This window comes from Macrobrachium rosenbergii, chromosome 46 (assembly GCF_040412425.1).
Source record: "Macrobrachium rosenbergii isolate ZJJX-2024 chromosome 46, ASM4041242v1, whole genome shotgun sequence".
Lineage (NCBI taxonomy): Eukaryota > Metazoa > Arthropoda > Malacostraca > Decapoda > Palaemonidae > Macrobrachium > Macrobrachium rosenbergii.
In genome coordinates this window covers 51,312,195-51,329,149 of record NC_089786.1, presented here as the reverse complement: position 1 = coordinate 51,329,149, position 16,955 = coordinate 51,312,195, and the positions used below count along the sequence as shown (strand labels likewise).

At 37.2% G+C, this 16,955-nt stretch overlaps 1 protein-coding gene across 1 annotated transcript in view; it reads right to left on the bottom strand.

Moving 5' to 3' along the window:
- Positions 1–483: 483 nt before the first annotated feature.
- LOC136830328 (filaggrin) overlaps positions 484–16,955 on the bottom strand; it is a 217,651-nt gene continuing 201,179 nt past the window's right edge. The window contains 4 exon segments of the mRNA XM_067089762.1: positions 484–6,006; positions 6,694–6,930; positions 7,372–9,648; positions 10,163–10,290. Of these exon segments, the coding sequence (XP_066945863.1) occupies positions 5,948–6,006; positions 6,694–6,930; positions 7,372–9,648; positions 10,163–10,290 (2,701 nt within the window). The 3' untranslated portion in view covers positions 484–5,947.

Below are 16,955 nucleotides of genomic sequence, written 5' to 3'. Positions count from 1 at the left end.
ACTATTGACCTTTGCTTTTGCTGCCTTAGCAGGTGTCATTTAATCAATGAAATAAACTTATAAATTATTTTTATAATTGCAGGTTGGAACCACATTTACTGCCTTCAGATTCTTGTGATCCCTTACTGCTCTGCATCAAGTCTTCAGAAAAAATGCAAAATGAAACAACAGCCGCACCTCAACGACCTGGTAGGTCTTGCTATAAAGAATTGCTGTTTTACCATTACGAATAGCATCTCTGTAAAGTTTAAATATGAAACATTAACAATTTTCAGTACACTTGAACGACCCACGTTTCAACAATTTTCAATACACGAATAACCCACAAGTTTGAATCGTGCAATTACAGCTATTTTGCTCCTGATCATTTTCACCCATGCAATTCACAACATCCTAAGAATGTTATCCATTTAGCATTAACCTTCAGTAACAATTGACTGAAAAATGTCCATGTCCATGCAATTAAAAGGTGAGAGAAAGACCTTGAACAATAAAATCACATATTTATTGACAAGATTTGCCTGGGGAAGTACAGTATGTGAAAGATGTACAAAAATATATGCTTAAAAATTTACATCTTCACATAATTATTGACTAACCACATGGGTATATAAAATGGTCCTTAAGGGTTGGACGAAGAGGCCATTCTTCACAATGGATACGAAAATCGTCTACAAATGAACATATCCAACCACTATCTTTTTACTATACTGTACATAATCATATACATTTGAAAGTCCTTTCCTTTTATTTTTAACCGCCCCCTGTCGTTTGGGAGCGAAACAAAACTCATCATTGTAGAAATACCCATCCAGTAATACTCATCAATTTTTTAACTTCTGAACAAACCTTATCAGAATTCATAAGTTAGGGAGTTTTCACTTTTATGCTAAGACACAGAGGCCACAGACCTTTCATGACATAACTGCCATACATTTCATGATAAAAATATCTTGCGGGCTAATGAGTTTCACCAAGAAACTTCACATAACTGCATCCAGTCTTGTAGGCATGACTTGTGTCATAGATTAAAATAAAAGCACTTTTATAGTTCATTTCGATCTATCATATTGCACTGTCATTGCAATAATTTTATGCACATAGTAAAGTTCAATCAAATGTCACATGAGCCATTTGAATAACTGTATAAAACATCAGCTTAAAAAGTACCATATACACAGCAAAACCCACGCAATAACATACTTTAAATTAAATCATTATTATTAAATTATTCTGTTAACTTAATCCACAGCCACCAAGTCTAACTTTAAATGAAAAAGAAAGAAAGACACATCTTGTAATTTTAAATCTCGCCAGTCATCAGAGTTTGTGAAGAACTAGAATTTTATAATGCCCCAGTTCATTAAATGACTATTAACACTCAAATCATCCACTGTTCCGAAACTCTCGAATTCACCTTAAATTTCTGCTGATGTGAACTGCATTTGATAAGCATATCAAGTTTCAGTTACAGTCGAGTATACCACTGGCATTTTTTTTTTTCATAGACAAATTGCCAAAAAAAAAAACCTCAACCTTAATCAAGGAATCCAATGTCTTGTGTCTCTATAGCTACTGGAAGAAAATCAGTTCTTCTGTTGCATGATTATGAATATCATCCACTTGATTAACACATCAAAACTCTATTGTCAAAATGCACAAAATTGTCTACGGTTACATAAATCACAATCAATGGGATACATATTAAGTTTGGGTTATTACTCTTTTCCAACTAGGAAGTCCTACAAACAATCAAACTTGCCATGAATTTCATCATGCTTTATAAATATGGTAAAGAATACCAATGTGGTCATCATCAACATAGGCAAACTTACTTTATTTTTTGTTAAACAATACAGTAAATGCCATTATTACAATACGATACCTTCTGTATGTACAACTGTTACTATTTACAAACATCAGAACGTAATTCAAGTGGGAATAATAAAATCACTTAGGGTATATATATGTCATTATAAACAATTTCATCCAACAGGTATGTTAAACATTTGTAAATTCAATATACAGTACATTATTTTATTAGGCAAAAAAAATAATAGAAAAAAATTGAAAAAACTAGGAAAGACACACTACAGTAACAGGGCCCTGAGTTTGCAGGTGCATTTCAGTACAGCATTTTCATTTTGTAATAGTTCAAAAAAGTAGCAAGCTGTCGACACATTCAAGTTTGTGATTCACTGTCATGAACATTTCAAAAGTGACTTCATGTCTAACTAGATACAGAATAAGATATTGTACTTTCTTTTCCATTACTGTATATATACATTACATATAAAACTATACTTTAAAGTGCGATCATAACCTTAAATACTCCTGTCCTGTAATTCGTAAAGTTATGGTACTTTAAGAAGTTAACAAACTTTTAAGGTGACCTCATCCAACCGCAGCAATTCATGCAGAATGGATACTGAACATAAAAAAATTAAAATCCATTCAGTACCTCAGTTTCAGTTTCAAGTAACATAAGACAGCAAGACTTTACCAGTTTACTATGATGGTAAAGCTATTCATACACTCATCCGCCAAAAATTTTGTTTACAGAATTTAATACAACAAAACAATTCTGTGAGAAAGATGGAAAAGTTTTATAGAAAGCTAACAAGTCTAAATTACCATAGTAGGGTCATCAGCTAAAGACTTAAAAGGATCTGCAACACATGAAAACTGAATTTTGCAGAAAGCTATTGCATACCATAATGACACTTTAGTTATTAATTTGATAACTTTCTTAAGGTAACACACTAAATAGTTTGTTATTATCAACCATGTACAACCTTCTTTTATCCACTGCCAGTGGGCAGTGGTTGCTTTAAAAAAAATTCATGTGGGCAGTGGTTGCTTTAAAAAAAATTCATGTGATTTTGATTCATTCAATAAGCATAAATTTCCATTCAGAAAGATTTCACCCAGTAAATTCCACCCACATACGTTTCACAAAAGTTGGTAGGCATTAGAATATATTTACCTTTAAACATTGTTTGCTGAATCATAAACTCTTTTGTCAATCTTGTAATTTTCCTTCGACAAGGTTTTTCAAAATTATCAAGCTAAATGGAGATGAAGGCTTTGTGCACTGCTTTCTTAAAATCCGTTATGTAATCTGATTGATAAATGTTTTGGACAAAGATCAGTGATAGCAACCAAAGGTCACCATTACATTTATTTGTTACTGGAGCATATACACATAAGAGAATGAACGCCTAATTTTAACATGAATTGCAAAGAAGTTATTATTACTCCCCTCATCTCGAGTTTCATATCTCATAGGTCTCATAGAAGTAGGTCAGGGCTTCTAACTTTTATGGCGCCCAATGGTAGTTGACACTATCGTGTAAAATTCTTCCCAGGGTGATGCAAAAAACACACCCAAGCCATCTACGCCTCCCTTTATCATTACCTCGTCTGGTATAGATGGAACTAAAGCAGTTACATTTATGGTATATTTCACTCCGTCCCAATGTCAGACTTCAAGTAGTCTCTATAATTATTCTTACAATGTATTTGAATAATGTATAATTGTACTTCTGCATGTAATTTCAGTCTAGAGTATTTGATTCCCAAATTTTATTCAGACTGCCCTTTTTAATCTTTCACAAACAGCAAGGGTGATATAACATTCTTCTGTAGCACTGCAGTATTTACAACAAATTTACTTGACAAGACTCCATTGATATTAACATTCTTCATTCATGAATACAGTACTTCCAATTAGCTTCACATTTAAAAAGACTACTATAGTAACTTAGGATTTTGCTTTATTTCAGCCTGCAGACCTGAGCTTTGATATTGCCTTTTACAAAATCATACCATTACAGTTTTCCATTTCATTTTCTGTTTGTAATGAGTACCAATGTTGTTATGTATAGGCAAGGGTACAAACATGTAATGGTTATGAAATGAAAACTACTTTGATTTTAAATTTCACTTGCAAGGCTGGAGTGCAATGTCCGACTGAAGTCGATGTTTTGTTGTTAGCTTTTTGGTAGGATGACAAATTATAATTTCAGAGAAGCTTGGGTGAGTGGAAAGAATATATGGGTGGTTTTTCCCCAGGTGAAATCGTAGTAGCTTATCATGATCAATATATAGATTAATCAGATAAGTGAGTTAATATATTTAACTCTCATATGGCTGGTATAAATGATTTCTTTATGTTATAGATTTCATGAAATTATGGACTTGAAATTTTTAGGACTTTTGGAGTTTTTATAACTGACAATGATCAAAAGAAAGAATGCTCAATTAAAAGCTAATTGTTACTATTGTTTTCAAAATTAAATTTTATCAAAGAGGGGTTACATTATGGATATGCTTCTCTATTTGTGAAAATATTTGAATAACCTTTGAATATCCTTGTAGGTGCAAGATCAAACAAGTCCCAACTAACGTAACTAAGACAACTGAGAGGAATGAAGATTTTATGGCGACCCAGAAGAAAACGCTAACCGCAGGGTTATCAAGCAGCATGGAAAAGACTTCATACAAAATAAAAAATGTCAGGAACAAAATCAGGAAGATATTTGTACCAACACTTGTGACATTTAATTTTCAAGGTATAATATTCAAGTGTCTACTTCCCAGACTGTCTCGTTTACAACTGCCTACTAATGAAGAGTTTCAAATGTACTGTCCTTCTGTAATTAGGTACTACAACCTTGGCATTAGCCTTTAAGACAGGACAAAGTATTTTGGATTTGTGAAATACATATCTGATTCCAGGTACAAGAGGCTATCCACGAAACTAAGGCTTTGGGATTATTCTGAAGCAAAGCAACCCAGTCAGCGTCTGGACACGACTACAGCAACAACGGTGCACGAAAAAATATATTCAGTGACGTAACAACCTATGGCATTTCAGTACTTCTGCTGTACCCAATATCGAACTCGAGTCGACTATTTCGTTAGTGTAGTATGTAAATTCAGGTAAGGAGTACCACCAATACAGTTAATCAAAGCCTAAATAATCTTGACAAAAATATAAATGTAAATTTCAGTGACCTCCTCTCAGTAATCTACAGATATTTATTTCTATACTACATATTTAAAAATATAAGTACTGAACAATTCAGCTTAAATAGTCATTTGAAATGTCCACAATATCTATGAAAATTTAGTTCCACATTGGTAAGTGCCAAACACAGCATGGATTCTTAAAAAAAATATAACATAAAAAAGGATTTCTTATATTTGTGGCATCTATGAGCCCTGGAGAGGTTGCAATCACTATCTCTTACTGATGTTGTTTAAGAGATGTTCTACTGAAATCTATTATCTCCCAGACATTTTCTGGCATAGCAAGCTGTAAGACCTTTTCTGACACCAAGTCACTCACCTACTACTGTATAACCAATGGCTAATATCAATCTAAAACCACATCCAATCCAACCACTATGACATACATGAAACATAAAAGCCTACCAGATTTCAAAGCCAAGGAATAAAACCAGGCTTGGTTATCACAAGATTCGTGACAGACACGTCGGCAGAGAAAACATTCGGTGTCAATAAAGAAAATTCAAAATGAAACTGAATGCTTTGTAAGTTAAATGTGAATTAGAATAAACAAATTTAAAAAAAAAAAATTGAAATAAGAAACAATGCTTCTGATTAAAACTAGTACACAAATGTAAGATTTCCTATCAAGCCTTCCTTAGATCTGTAGCAATCATTAGAACTGACATTGTAATTCACTTTCTTGAGCCTAAATCTCTGTTTTGTACCTGGAAACACTGATGAGAAAGGGAATATAAAATAACCACCTACAATGTTTAAAACTCTTCTCAACCAACAGGAACTGTCAACTTCGAAGTGCATGAATGTCAACCCGCCTGATTCAGAGGACTCCAACACCACTCGCAACTAGATGGTGTTGGCAGCATGTTTCATCAATCTTGCCACTGATTGGGACGTTAAGCTTTTCACATGCTCAACTCAGGGTGCCTTCCCACGCATCTGCACGTTGCTTGGCTGCTAATCTTTTCTGAGCTGCAATATGTAAATGTAATATTAGATGTGCTTTATTCTCTTCTGAGCTGGAAGAGCACAACAAGTCGTGAGTATAATTATAATTCCAGTTTTTTCTTCAACCAACTGTGAAAACTTACTATTAAAATAAGTGAATTTAAGTTGTAATAAAATGTTATTACAATAGTTTACAACTATAATTAATCAAGCAACATCTATGAATGATTTATAATCCCCTTTTGATGGGCTGTGTTGATGAGAATTAATCTTCATACAATATCACCTATAAATACTGTGCCCAAACTTACTAAAATAAAACATCTGCAGAAGTTTCATGGCAGGTAAGTAGCAGGTAACGAGTGTATTATGGTAAAGAGTGTTATGTCACAACAGTATGAATTACCTCTGTCACCTTTGATGAAGGCACAGTATTCCCTTCTAGTGTGTGTGTTTTGCAATTCTTTCACAATGCAGCTGTTCAGATTTCTTCAGTGTTTTCCGCCTCCATTTGTGCCCCCCTCACTTAAATGAGTTAATCCTGCAGTCTTGAAATTTGGTCAGATCAAGCTACTTTAATTAATAAAGTGTCACTGCATTTCTTAATTACTTGCTTTAACCCACATTTGCTAAAGACTAATTACCATTTTAGATAACGGCATATTAGAGTTCATTTCCACAAGAAAAATAACAAACTATAATAAGACTAACCTTTAGCATCCTTCAATTTCTGTTTCTCTGCCTCACGTACTTCCCTTGATATGTTCACCTTCAGACCAAGGGCTCCTGAAACTAAGCGGCGGGCCAAGGAGGCCGACGTTGCTGGTCTCGGTTTGTAAGGCAAGAGTGCTTCCGTGATTCGCAATGCTTTGGCCTTGGAAGACTTTGTGGCTAGTGCCAAGGAACGAGTCTTCAGGAAAGGGTGATCAATGCTCAAGGCTTCAGCAGCTGAAATATTTTAATATAATTAATCCATTGTAATGTTTTCCCTTGCAGATCAAAACACTGTATAAAACAAACTTTTCTCGAAAATAGTAAATAAGTAATTCCAGGGGCTGTACTGCTAAATATCCAATGACACATATTGGTGAATGAATTTTAAGGTTTTCATTAAGAAATTCATCATGGAACACAACTCTCATCAAGACACTACATACCGTGAATCCATATATTAACAGTTAAATCTGTTAAACACATTGTCTTAATTAAGTCACGCAGTTCAATTTCCTAAATTTAGAGACATATATTATTTACAGTAAAAATATACTTTCCTTGATGCATACACAATCCTTTCAGTCTATAAAACTTTCCCATATGCATACACAAGAAACTGAGAAGTATTAAATAGTAATGATTTAACAACTGTGAATTCAAGGTAAAGACACTTACCAATCAAAGCTGTGGCAAAGATTCCCAGGGCATGGGTGTCATCCACCCACTTGATGTCAAAACCTGTGTTCTGGAAACTGCTAAAGACCATCATTAGATCCTGAGTCTTGAAGGATACTGGAAAGTCGTAGATTTCAATGACATGGCCGTACTCCTCTTCATTGATTTCAGGTTCCTTTGGCTGAAAGGAATAATAATCGTTCGCTGGCTTTTCAAGCTTGATTTTGCCAAGGGAATCGCTCAGCTGACGTTTGATTTCAGAGTTTAGGCACTCACCATTGTCATCATACAAACTGTCCCATGAATCTTCGACCTCATCAGCCCAATTAAACTGGAACTTCTTGATATTTGTATTTTCACTGTCATTAACCTCACTTATGCTCTCCAGATTGCTATCTTTCATGTCATTATCAGATGACGTCACTTCCTCCGTTGAATCCTTGGCAGATTCTGTCAGAGAGGCCTCTGCTTCCATTTCAAAAGCATCCTCCTCAGATACTGTCCCGCTTGTAACAGCATCAGCGGACTTGTTCATTACATCATCTTTGGTTTCCTTCTCACTATAAATTTTAGAATCCTCTGCTGACTCTGTCAACAAACCCTCTTTGGAAATGATGGAATCATTTGCAGAATCATCCATTTTTTCCACGACTTCCTTTTCAGTGCATTCATTTTCTTTGTTGTGACCTACCTCACTCTTCAAGGACTCCTGATGAGCAGAAATACTTGCCGTGTTGATGAGGTTTTTCGTCATTTCTTCTTTGAGACTTTCAACCGACTTGTCATTTTGGTATGTGAGATCAATCCTTGGTTCGCCAAAGTTTGTATTTATCCGTTCAGATGTGATACAGCCACTGGCACATTCAATTCTGCTTTTATCTTCTGTTTGTAGTGAATTACTTCTTATAGGGGTTTTACTTTTGATGGGTAATGTGTGATACCTCTGATTTTCCTCATTGTAGTTTGAAATTCTTCTGGGGCTATCCCCAAAATCGAGAGCAACATTTGGCAATGACCCTAGCCTACCGGAAGGTGGCTTTCCAGATGAGTGTCTGCTTTGATAAAATACCATCGGACCTTTTGTTGGGCTTGGGGGATTTGAGCCCACCCTCCAGTTGTTCTGGGGGCTATATTGGGGAGTGCGCTCTCTACTGGAATTCCGACTACTAGCTCTGCTACTGTTTATACTACTATATCTATCATAATTGTCGTATCCTCTGTCATACCTCTCTTGACTAGAATTAAAATTACTATTGTAAAATATTCTCTCACAACTACCCATGCCCCTTTCTCCTGGACTACTATATTCTCCATTGTGATTGGCATTGCCCTTTCCATGACCATCCTTGTACTGTTCAGCGCTTGTGTCTCTGCTTCGCGAGTGTCTTCTGCGATTCTTTCGACTTCTTCTCGAGCGTGGACTTGGGTCAACGGGATGTATGACATTTTCTTTGCTGTGTATGCTGTGAATGTCTCTTGTGGGAGTGGGGCTTTTCAAGGGCCTTCCACCGCCAAGCTTGTTTTTAGGCGATGGGGAACCGTGAACAGCATCTGATTCACCATTAGAATACTCATTGTATCTGTGATCTGCATCCTGATTTAAACATCTTTCAATCAGCTGAAGAGTCTGAGAACTGAATAACGCACCACTCTTCTGTCGGCCATAGCCTGGAGTAGATTCTCTACTGAAATCTCTAGACAAAGGTGGTTTTCCATGTAGCCTGTCTGTTTCCCCTTCATATATGGAAATCTGACTGCCCTGGCGACTTCCCTGTTTATTATAACGATTCCTTCCACTGTACTCTGATGCTACGGAACAAATGGAATAAGCAGGAGAAGGAGGTCTGCCGTTGCTCTCGTAATCTAACACAGGCGTAGGAGTCCCCCTTGCGGAAGCTGGGTCAGGGACGTGACGTCTCCCACGAGGAACATACAGCACCTGGTCTGGTCGACGGCCCTTTCCCTTGTTGTTCTGGTAATCACCTGAGGTCGTGGCAGTGCTGCTTTCGCTATCTGTTCTTTGTCTGTTGGGTAAGGAATTGTAATGATGGAAGTCTTGTTGATGGTGGTTGTGCTGTGACGAATAAACATTCTGGGGATGATAATTAGGGCTGTGTTGATTCTGAGGGTGATATGGAGACTGTGAGAAGTTTGGTTTGGGCTGGTAGGGCTGTGAGAATAAAGGCTGATGAGGCTGCATCTGTTGCTGACCCTGCTGGGCTGCTTCTCTATTGCTTCTAGCTGGTGGGGGTCTGTATATCTGAGCCGGTGCTTTAGCTGAAACAGGAAAAACAAAAACTTGAGAGCACATTTCATAATATTACCTAAAACTCAACTATGAGGCACCTCACCTACATTATCATGAAGACCTCACTCTACAAATGGGAGTACAGTATTATCAAGATTGTAGAGAAAAATTTATCAAGTGATTCAAGAAATAAAACCTAACAATTAAGAGTTGAGCTTGAAAATGCAGGCAGAGATAATGCCATTTAAGACATCCTTCAAATATTAATAATAAAATATGCACTTCTTTGAAACATCATACAGTACTCTAGTTGTTGCCCTGACAGATACACAAAACTATCTTATCAAAAGCACATTTATAAACTGTATTAACAACTGAAATGTAAGATCACCTAGAGATACTGTAAAATTGATAATGTAAATACAACATTGAGTTAAGAAAGTATCAATATAAATATTAAAAATCAAACAAAATTTAGAGCAGCACCAAAAAGAATTTTGTACGAAAAATTGTATGACAAAACTTCGTACAAATGAAACTAACCACGACGACGATTGTTTCCCTGCTCAGAGGCTGATGGCACTGTGACCGGCATCCTTTCCGGGCTGTTTTTGGCAAATGTGTCACACGGAGAAGACGACTCGCTCTCTCTTCTGCTGGATGCTGGTGATCTGTGGAGAGAGGAAGAAACCGTCAGTTGGGCACGTTTTTAAATTTCAATTACTTCCAAGTTACACGAGTAAACTGTGTCTTCACACTTGTTATTATTAATAATAAATGATTTACAGAAGGGGTAGTATTAACTTACATAAAAAAAATTGTCATCCACATAAACATATATGTATTATTCAGTGTGCATTCATTTTTGGCACAAGCCAAAACAGCCTTTGCCTTGTTAAACATCCTTCTATTGTGTACAATCCAACATGTTTACAGGAAAAAATGGGAGTTAAAGAGAAAAGTATCGGTGTTACAGTATATATAATAAAACTAAAAACAAATAGGTCATCACCAAAACACAGGCTTTCATGTTAAGTTTTCTTTTTCAGTGGTTAGACATCCACTTTCTACTGGAATTCAAATCCAGTCCAAATCATCATTAATGTTTTTACATATTCTGGTCTAATTCTTCACCTGTGACTTTTTACAGGACTTCCCAGGTTTTCAAACTTGTACTATACTGTATATATCTACTACCATCTAAATCTTTTGAGATCTTAAGCCACATATTTTTTACTATACTGTATATATCTACTACCATCTAAATCTTTTGAGATCTTAAGCCACATCTTATTTTTAGCATGATTTTTGGCATTTTGCAGTCACACGTTTTCAAAAATTTCCCCCACTTTCTGTGTTGTGCTCATGTCTCTTCTGCACGGAGAAAAACAGGCCTTATATGTGTACTATCAAGTTTTACTCTGCTTATATATAGAATACTTATTTCCTAGAATCTAAAGATGCCAATGAAAGAAATGTAAAGAGAGCTGAAGCCCTGACGTTTCATGTGGAGGCCCTTACATACTTAGGAGGAGTTCATTTGCATACCAATACACCGTGACGAGAGACAGAAAGCATGCCGTGAGGAATCACCGAATGACTTACTTTCCGTAGATGCTGAATAAGTAGTAGGAACTATGTACTTTAAAGCTGCATAGCTTACTTTCCATAGATGCTGAATAGGAAGGAACTGATATGTACTTTAAAACTGCGTATCTTAAATGAACAGCAGTTTTACTTCATGGATGTGTGATGCTATAAAAAAAATTTGAACAAGAATATAAAATTGTTCTTCAATTGAACAAAGTGGGGAAATAAATGTTTTACTAACTCTAGAAAATGTTACATAGACTACATGCAGTTCATTGCTCTGTTACATGATAAATTCTTTGCTCATCTATTGGCTTAGGCATTGTATCTATACTTGGTATACAGCTGAGTGTTGATGTTAGAGCTACAATGGAAAAGGGATGGAGCTTGCAACCTCATCCTAAAAGACTTTAGGATCTGAGGGTCAACACTTACTGGGGCAACCCATCTACAAGGTATAAGGATATAGTTGAAATAAACACTCCATATGTAGAGTTGAAGTATTTGAAAGCAAGATTAGTGGTTAAATGCTCCTGTATTCCTTTCCCCTTACAACCTTCCTTCCTTTCTAGAAGCAAATCTATTGCTAACTCCAATTCTCTCTCTCTCTCTCTCTCTCTCTCTCTCTCTCTCTCTCTCTCTCTCTCTCTCTCTCTCTCTCTCTCTCTGTATACCCTATGACCTTCCTTTCTAGAGACAAATCTATTGCTTCTTTCAATTTGGCTCTCTCTCTCTCTCTCTCTCTCTCTCTCTCTCTCTCTCTCTCTCTCTCTCTCTCTCTCTCTCTCTTTCTTTGTATACCCTATGACCCTCCTTTCTGGAGACAAATCTATTGCTTCTTTCAATTTGGCTCTCTCTCTCTCTCTCTCTCTTTCTTTGTATACCCTATGACCCTCCTTTCTGGAGACAAATCTATTGCTTCTTTCAATTTGGCTCTCTCTCTCTCTCTCTCTCTCTCTCTCTCTCTCTCTCTCTCTCTCTCTCTCTCTCTCTCTCTCTCTCTCTCTCTCAAAGGTGGTCCTTCACATTTCTTGAGATGTTACCCATTTCCATTCCCTCGTCCTCCACCTTTAAGTGAAATAAGAACAAAGAGTTGCCTGTCCCATCGGCCTCCCATTAAAAATGATATCGGTTGGCGGACCTCAGTCAAATACGAGCAATTAAACCATCTCAGTAATCAGCCCTCTTACCCTCATAAATTCCTTGGGCTTTCTTTCAAGTGAGTCTCAAGCCAATAAACAGGTTTATATGGGGGTCTTTTATGACCGCTTGGATTAGAAGATTTCAAGAGATGGATCGTCACTGTTAATCCTTGGACAAGAGGTAGGAGACAGAGGTGTGACTTTCTTGTGTATGGTTTGATAATTTGGTCATGAGTTGGTACTTCTACTACTAACTACTAGTATCGAAAGATAATATACTACTACCTAATATCATAAGAAAGACTACTACTGTAATACTGCATATGAATGTTCAAGTACTACTACTACTACTACTACTACTATCAATACTACTGAAGACTATTTTTTGGACTACAACTGAATCAAAAACAATTACTAATCCCGGTAAATATTTTACATAGTCGACTGTAGTTTTAAATCAAAAGCTACCATCCCTATAACTACTTTCATGAGTCTGAAATTCAGAAGTTGTTTGACCCTGGGGGGTCAAACTCGAATTTCCTTGAAGCAGTCAAACTTTGCAACCAACAAGAGACCTCCGTAGGGGGGGTAGTACCGTCAGTGCACCTCATGCGGTGCACTGTAGGCATTACTTAAGGTTCTTCGCAGTGTGCCTTTGGCCCCTAGCTGCAACCCCTTTCGTTCCTTTTACTGTACCTCATTTCATATTCTCTTTCTTCCATCTTACTTTCCACCTATTCCTAACAATTTATTTACAGTACAACTGCTTTGAGGTTTTCCTCTTGTTACACCTTTCAGACCTTCTACTCTCAATTTCCGTTTCAGCGCTGAATGACCTCATTGGTCCCAGTGCTTGGCCTTTGACCTAAATTCTACATTCAGTTTAATCCATAAGAGACCAGTATCTGGACAGAAGATTATTTCCTGCTTACTGACTTAGATGGCTAAAAGTTACTTATCGAAGTCCTTCCGAAAATAAAGTCTTGCACTTTCCTGTACGACGAGAGAGAAATTATTCATTGTAAAATGTCGTGATCAGATTAATGTCTATAGGCAGCAAACCAACGAGAGAGAGAGAGAGAGAGAGAGAGAGAGAGAGGTTAAATCAAATCTGGGTCACAATTATATGTTCATCGAGGCCATGAGAAAGAGAATGGGAATTAATAAGAAAAAAAAAACGGTCAGTTTTTCGTTTATTGCTCAATAACAAAATCAAAATTATTATTATTCCAAGCTTACGAGGTAGCACCACAAACGGACCAACAATTCTTCCGTAAGAAGAACGCCACCTCACAGATCAAAACAATAATAATAATAATAATAGCTCACGAACCGACCCGAGGCAGACCGCAGGCAGGTGAGGAGGTACCGCACAGGTAGGCATAGCCGAGTAGCCACGACCTACCTGGTGGCGGCGAATGGCAATGTCACTGGCGACGATGGCCGCCAGGCATTATTACAAAGACGTGATTCTGCAACACCGCCGGAGGAGAGAGAGAGAGAGAGGAGCACAAGTTGACAGCAAGGTCGACCGATATTTAAGAAAAAAAAAAGAAGTTCCATCTCGAATATATTTGAAAATGTACTTGATACAAGCAGCTTGACCGAAAGAGTAATATTATTATTATTATTATTATTATTATTATTATTATTATTATTATTATTATTCAGAAGATGAACCATATTCATGAGGAACAAGCCCACCACAAAGGCCACTGACTAGAAATTCAAGCTTCCAAAGAATATTAAGGTGTTCATTAGGAAGATGTAAGAAGGTAAAGTTCGGAAATACAAAAAGAAGTGATCTCACTTATTAAGAAGAATAAATAAATTTTCAAAATAATGAATAGATAAAAAAAAATTATTAAAATGCAAGAACAGTATTAGAGTAGTTTTGCAATTGCATCTTCGCCTGAACTCACTCGGTTCCAATTGCACGACCGCCTCCGGGAGACTGCTCCACAGTAGTTTATAACCAAGGGACCAAATGCCTGTTTTAAAAGCAGCTCAAGGTAAAGTAAAAAAAAAAAAAAATAGATGAAAGAAGCTGGTGAGTGACCTTAAGAAGAAGATGCTTCACTCTAGAAGGGCAACTCGTGACTAAGCGATCAATCGGCGATCTGCAAACCAATTTGTGGTCAGAGAATCTGTTCTGTGATTTAGGGAGGAATCTCTTTACAGAGAAATATCAGGGACAAACGCCGACTGGAAACACAACTTGCTAACCGATAAGCAAGTCTGATTCGTCAGTATGTAGCTCATTAACTCGTAAGCAAGTGTCCCCCCCAGGGGGTTTAGTGGCGTCAGTGCACCTCATGCGGGGCACTGTAGGCGTTACCTAAGGTTCTTTGCAGCGTCCCTTCGGCACCTAGTTGCAACCCCTTTCATTCCTTTTACTGTACCTCAGTTCATATTCTCTTTCTTCCATCTTACTTTCCTCAACCCTCACCTAACAATTGATTCATAGTGCAACTGCTTTGAGGTTTTCCTCCTGTTACGCCTTTCAGACCTTTTTACTGTCAATTTCCGTTTCGGCGCTGAATGACCTCGTCGGTCCCAGTGGCATAAATTCTATATACAATTCAACTCAATTCATAAGCAAGTGTCGAATGAAGGTTCGACCTGGAGAGAATGAAGGCTTTTAACTGAATTAGCTAAGTAGTTAAAACTGTGTTCAACATCTGACTACGCTTTTACTTCTTGCATCCTACAACACCTTTGTCTTCGTGATACATTTTCACACGCTCTACATTTCTTGCTATTTCACAAACTCATTTTGAAAGTATAGACATAAAAAGGCAACACATTTCATCTCAGTACCCCTAACAGCATGAGAGAGAGAGAGAGAGAGAGAGAGAGAGAGAGAGAGAGAGAGAGAGAGAGAGAGAGAGAGAGAGAGAGAGAGCTAGCTTTACTCATAAGCTTTCCAGAACAACCTTCTAAATATTACTGACAAAACACCACGTAATACACTGACAAATAGGACTCGAATTTTTTTTTTTTAAACACACAGACCAGTTCCAAATCCTCCAATAAAAACGACGGATCAATACTACGCACAAATGTCACGATGGTGATCAAAATTCATAATAAAAGAAGAGAGGGGGAAGATGAAATGCCACTGACGTCCCTGGAAGGTAGGAGCGTACAGGAGAATGAAAAACTGTATTATTCAAAGTGGGCGGATTAGATGGTACGCACGAAATGTGAGATCAGGTAATATACACTATAGCCACGAAGCTGATATATTTAAATTCATTATACTATACTACTTGCTTTATACAGCGGGGGAGGCTCTCTGGCCACGCTGTGACACATTCCCAGACTCGGCTGCCTTTCTAGATTTAATACAAGTTTCAGAGGCAATTTTCATTTACTATTGTTGACTATCTTTTTCTAACTAGGAATGGGAACAGCTTGAATGAGGGAGGACCCAATTCCCTTTAACGGGGGGAGGGGGGTTAGAGGAAGCAGACTCGAAATACTGTCTCCCAATATTGAAGTCCACCGTATTTGTTATTGACGGTATTGATGTAACCTAGCATCCACAACTTGCCCACAACTGATGGACAAGAGTAAAACGAAAGACAAGCGTGGCTTCTCCCCTAAGGAAGCGATATATCGCTTCTCGAATGAAGACAGGCTAAAAAAGAAAAACAAAACTAGGAGGGAATTCCAAAACTCGCCATTAATGGAGAAAACGCTATTCCACAATGATAAGATTTAACATTTTACACTCTCTGCAAAACAACAATGACCTAATGAGGCACAAACAATTAAATATATACAAACAGAAGAAAATAACTTCAATAAAAAAAAGAAAATTAATAATTAAAGAAAAAAAATAAGATTTTACAATAACACAATGATCTAACGAAGCACATACAATTACATCTACAGAAACGGACGAAAATAACTTCAATAAAAAAAAAAATGACAGAAAATTAAAATAGGAAAATAAAAGAGAAGACAATGGTCTCCCAAGACCCAAACGACCAAACCAACGGAACATCACAACCACAACACTTACGAAATGCAGAACAGAACTCATTACGCCATATCACGCACTCCACTTTACCCCAAAGCATGTACATGATAACCAGGGTTCCCCCAAGGGGCATGGCATAACCGCCCTTCTCCTGGGGCAAAGCAGTTACCTCCCCCTACCCTCACCTTGATAATTAACTGTGACCTAGGCTCCCCTCCCCTAGAAGGTAATAATGGCAAGCCATGCAAATCTCGTCACAGGTATGTTTTATTTTTTTTGTGTGTGTCCTGAAGTCAGGTCTTGGAGGATGTTATTTTTTTTAACAAGTGGAAATTTAATTTTTTTTTTTTTTTTTTTTTTTTGCAATCGATGTAAAGTGGCCTTGTTAATTCGGACGAAAGTGATTTACGTTCTGTCACAGACCAAAGGAAGCTTCGGTCATGGCAAATGGCTGGATGAAAAAATTGAGAGAGAGAGAGAGAGAGAGAGAGAGAGAGAGAGAGTGAGTGAGTTTGGGCATCATAAAATGACGACACAACAGGCCATCGATGCTGAAAAAAAAAAAAAAAAATTCAATTACAAGAAAAAAATCGTAAAAGCTTGCAACACACTTTCG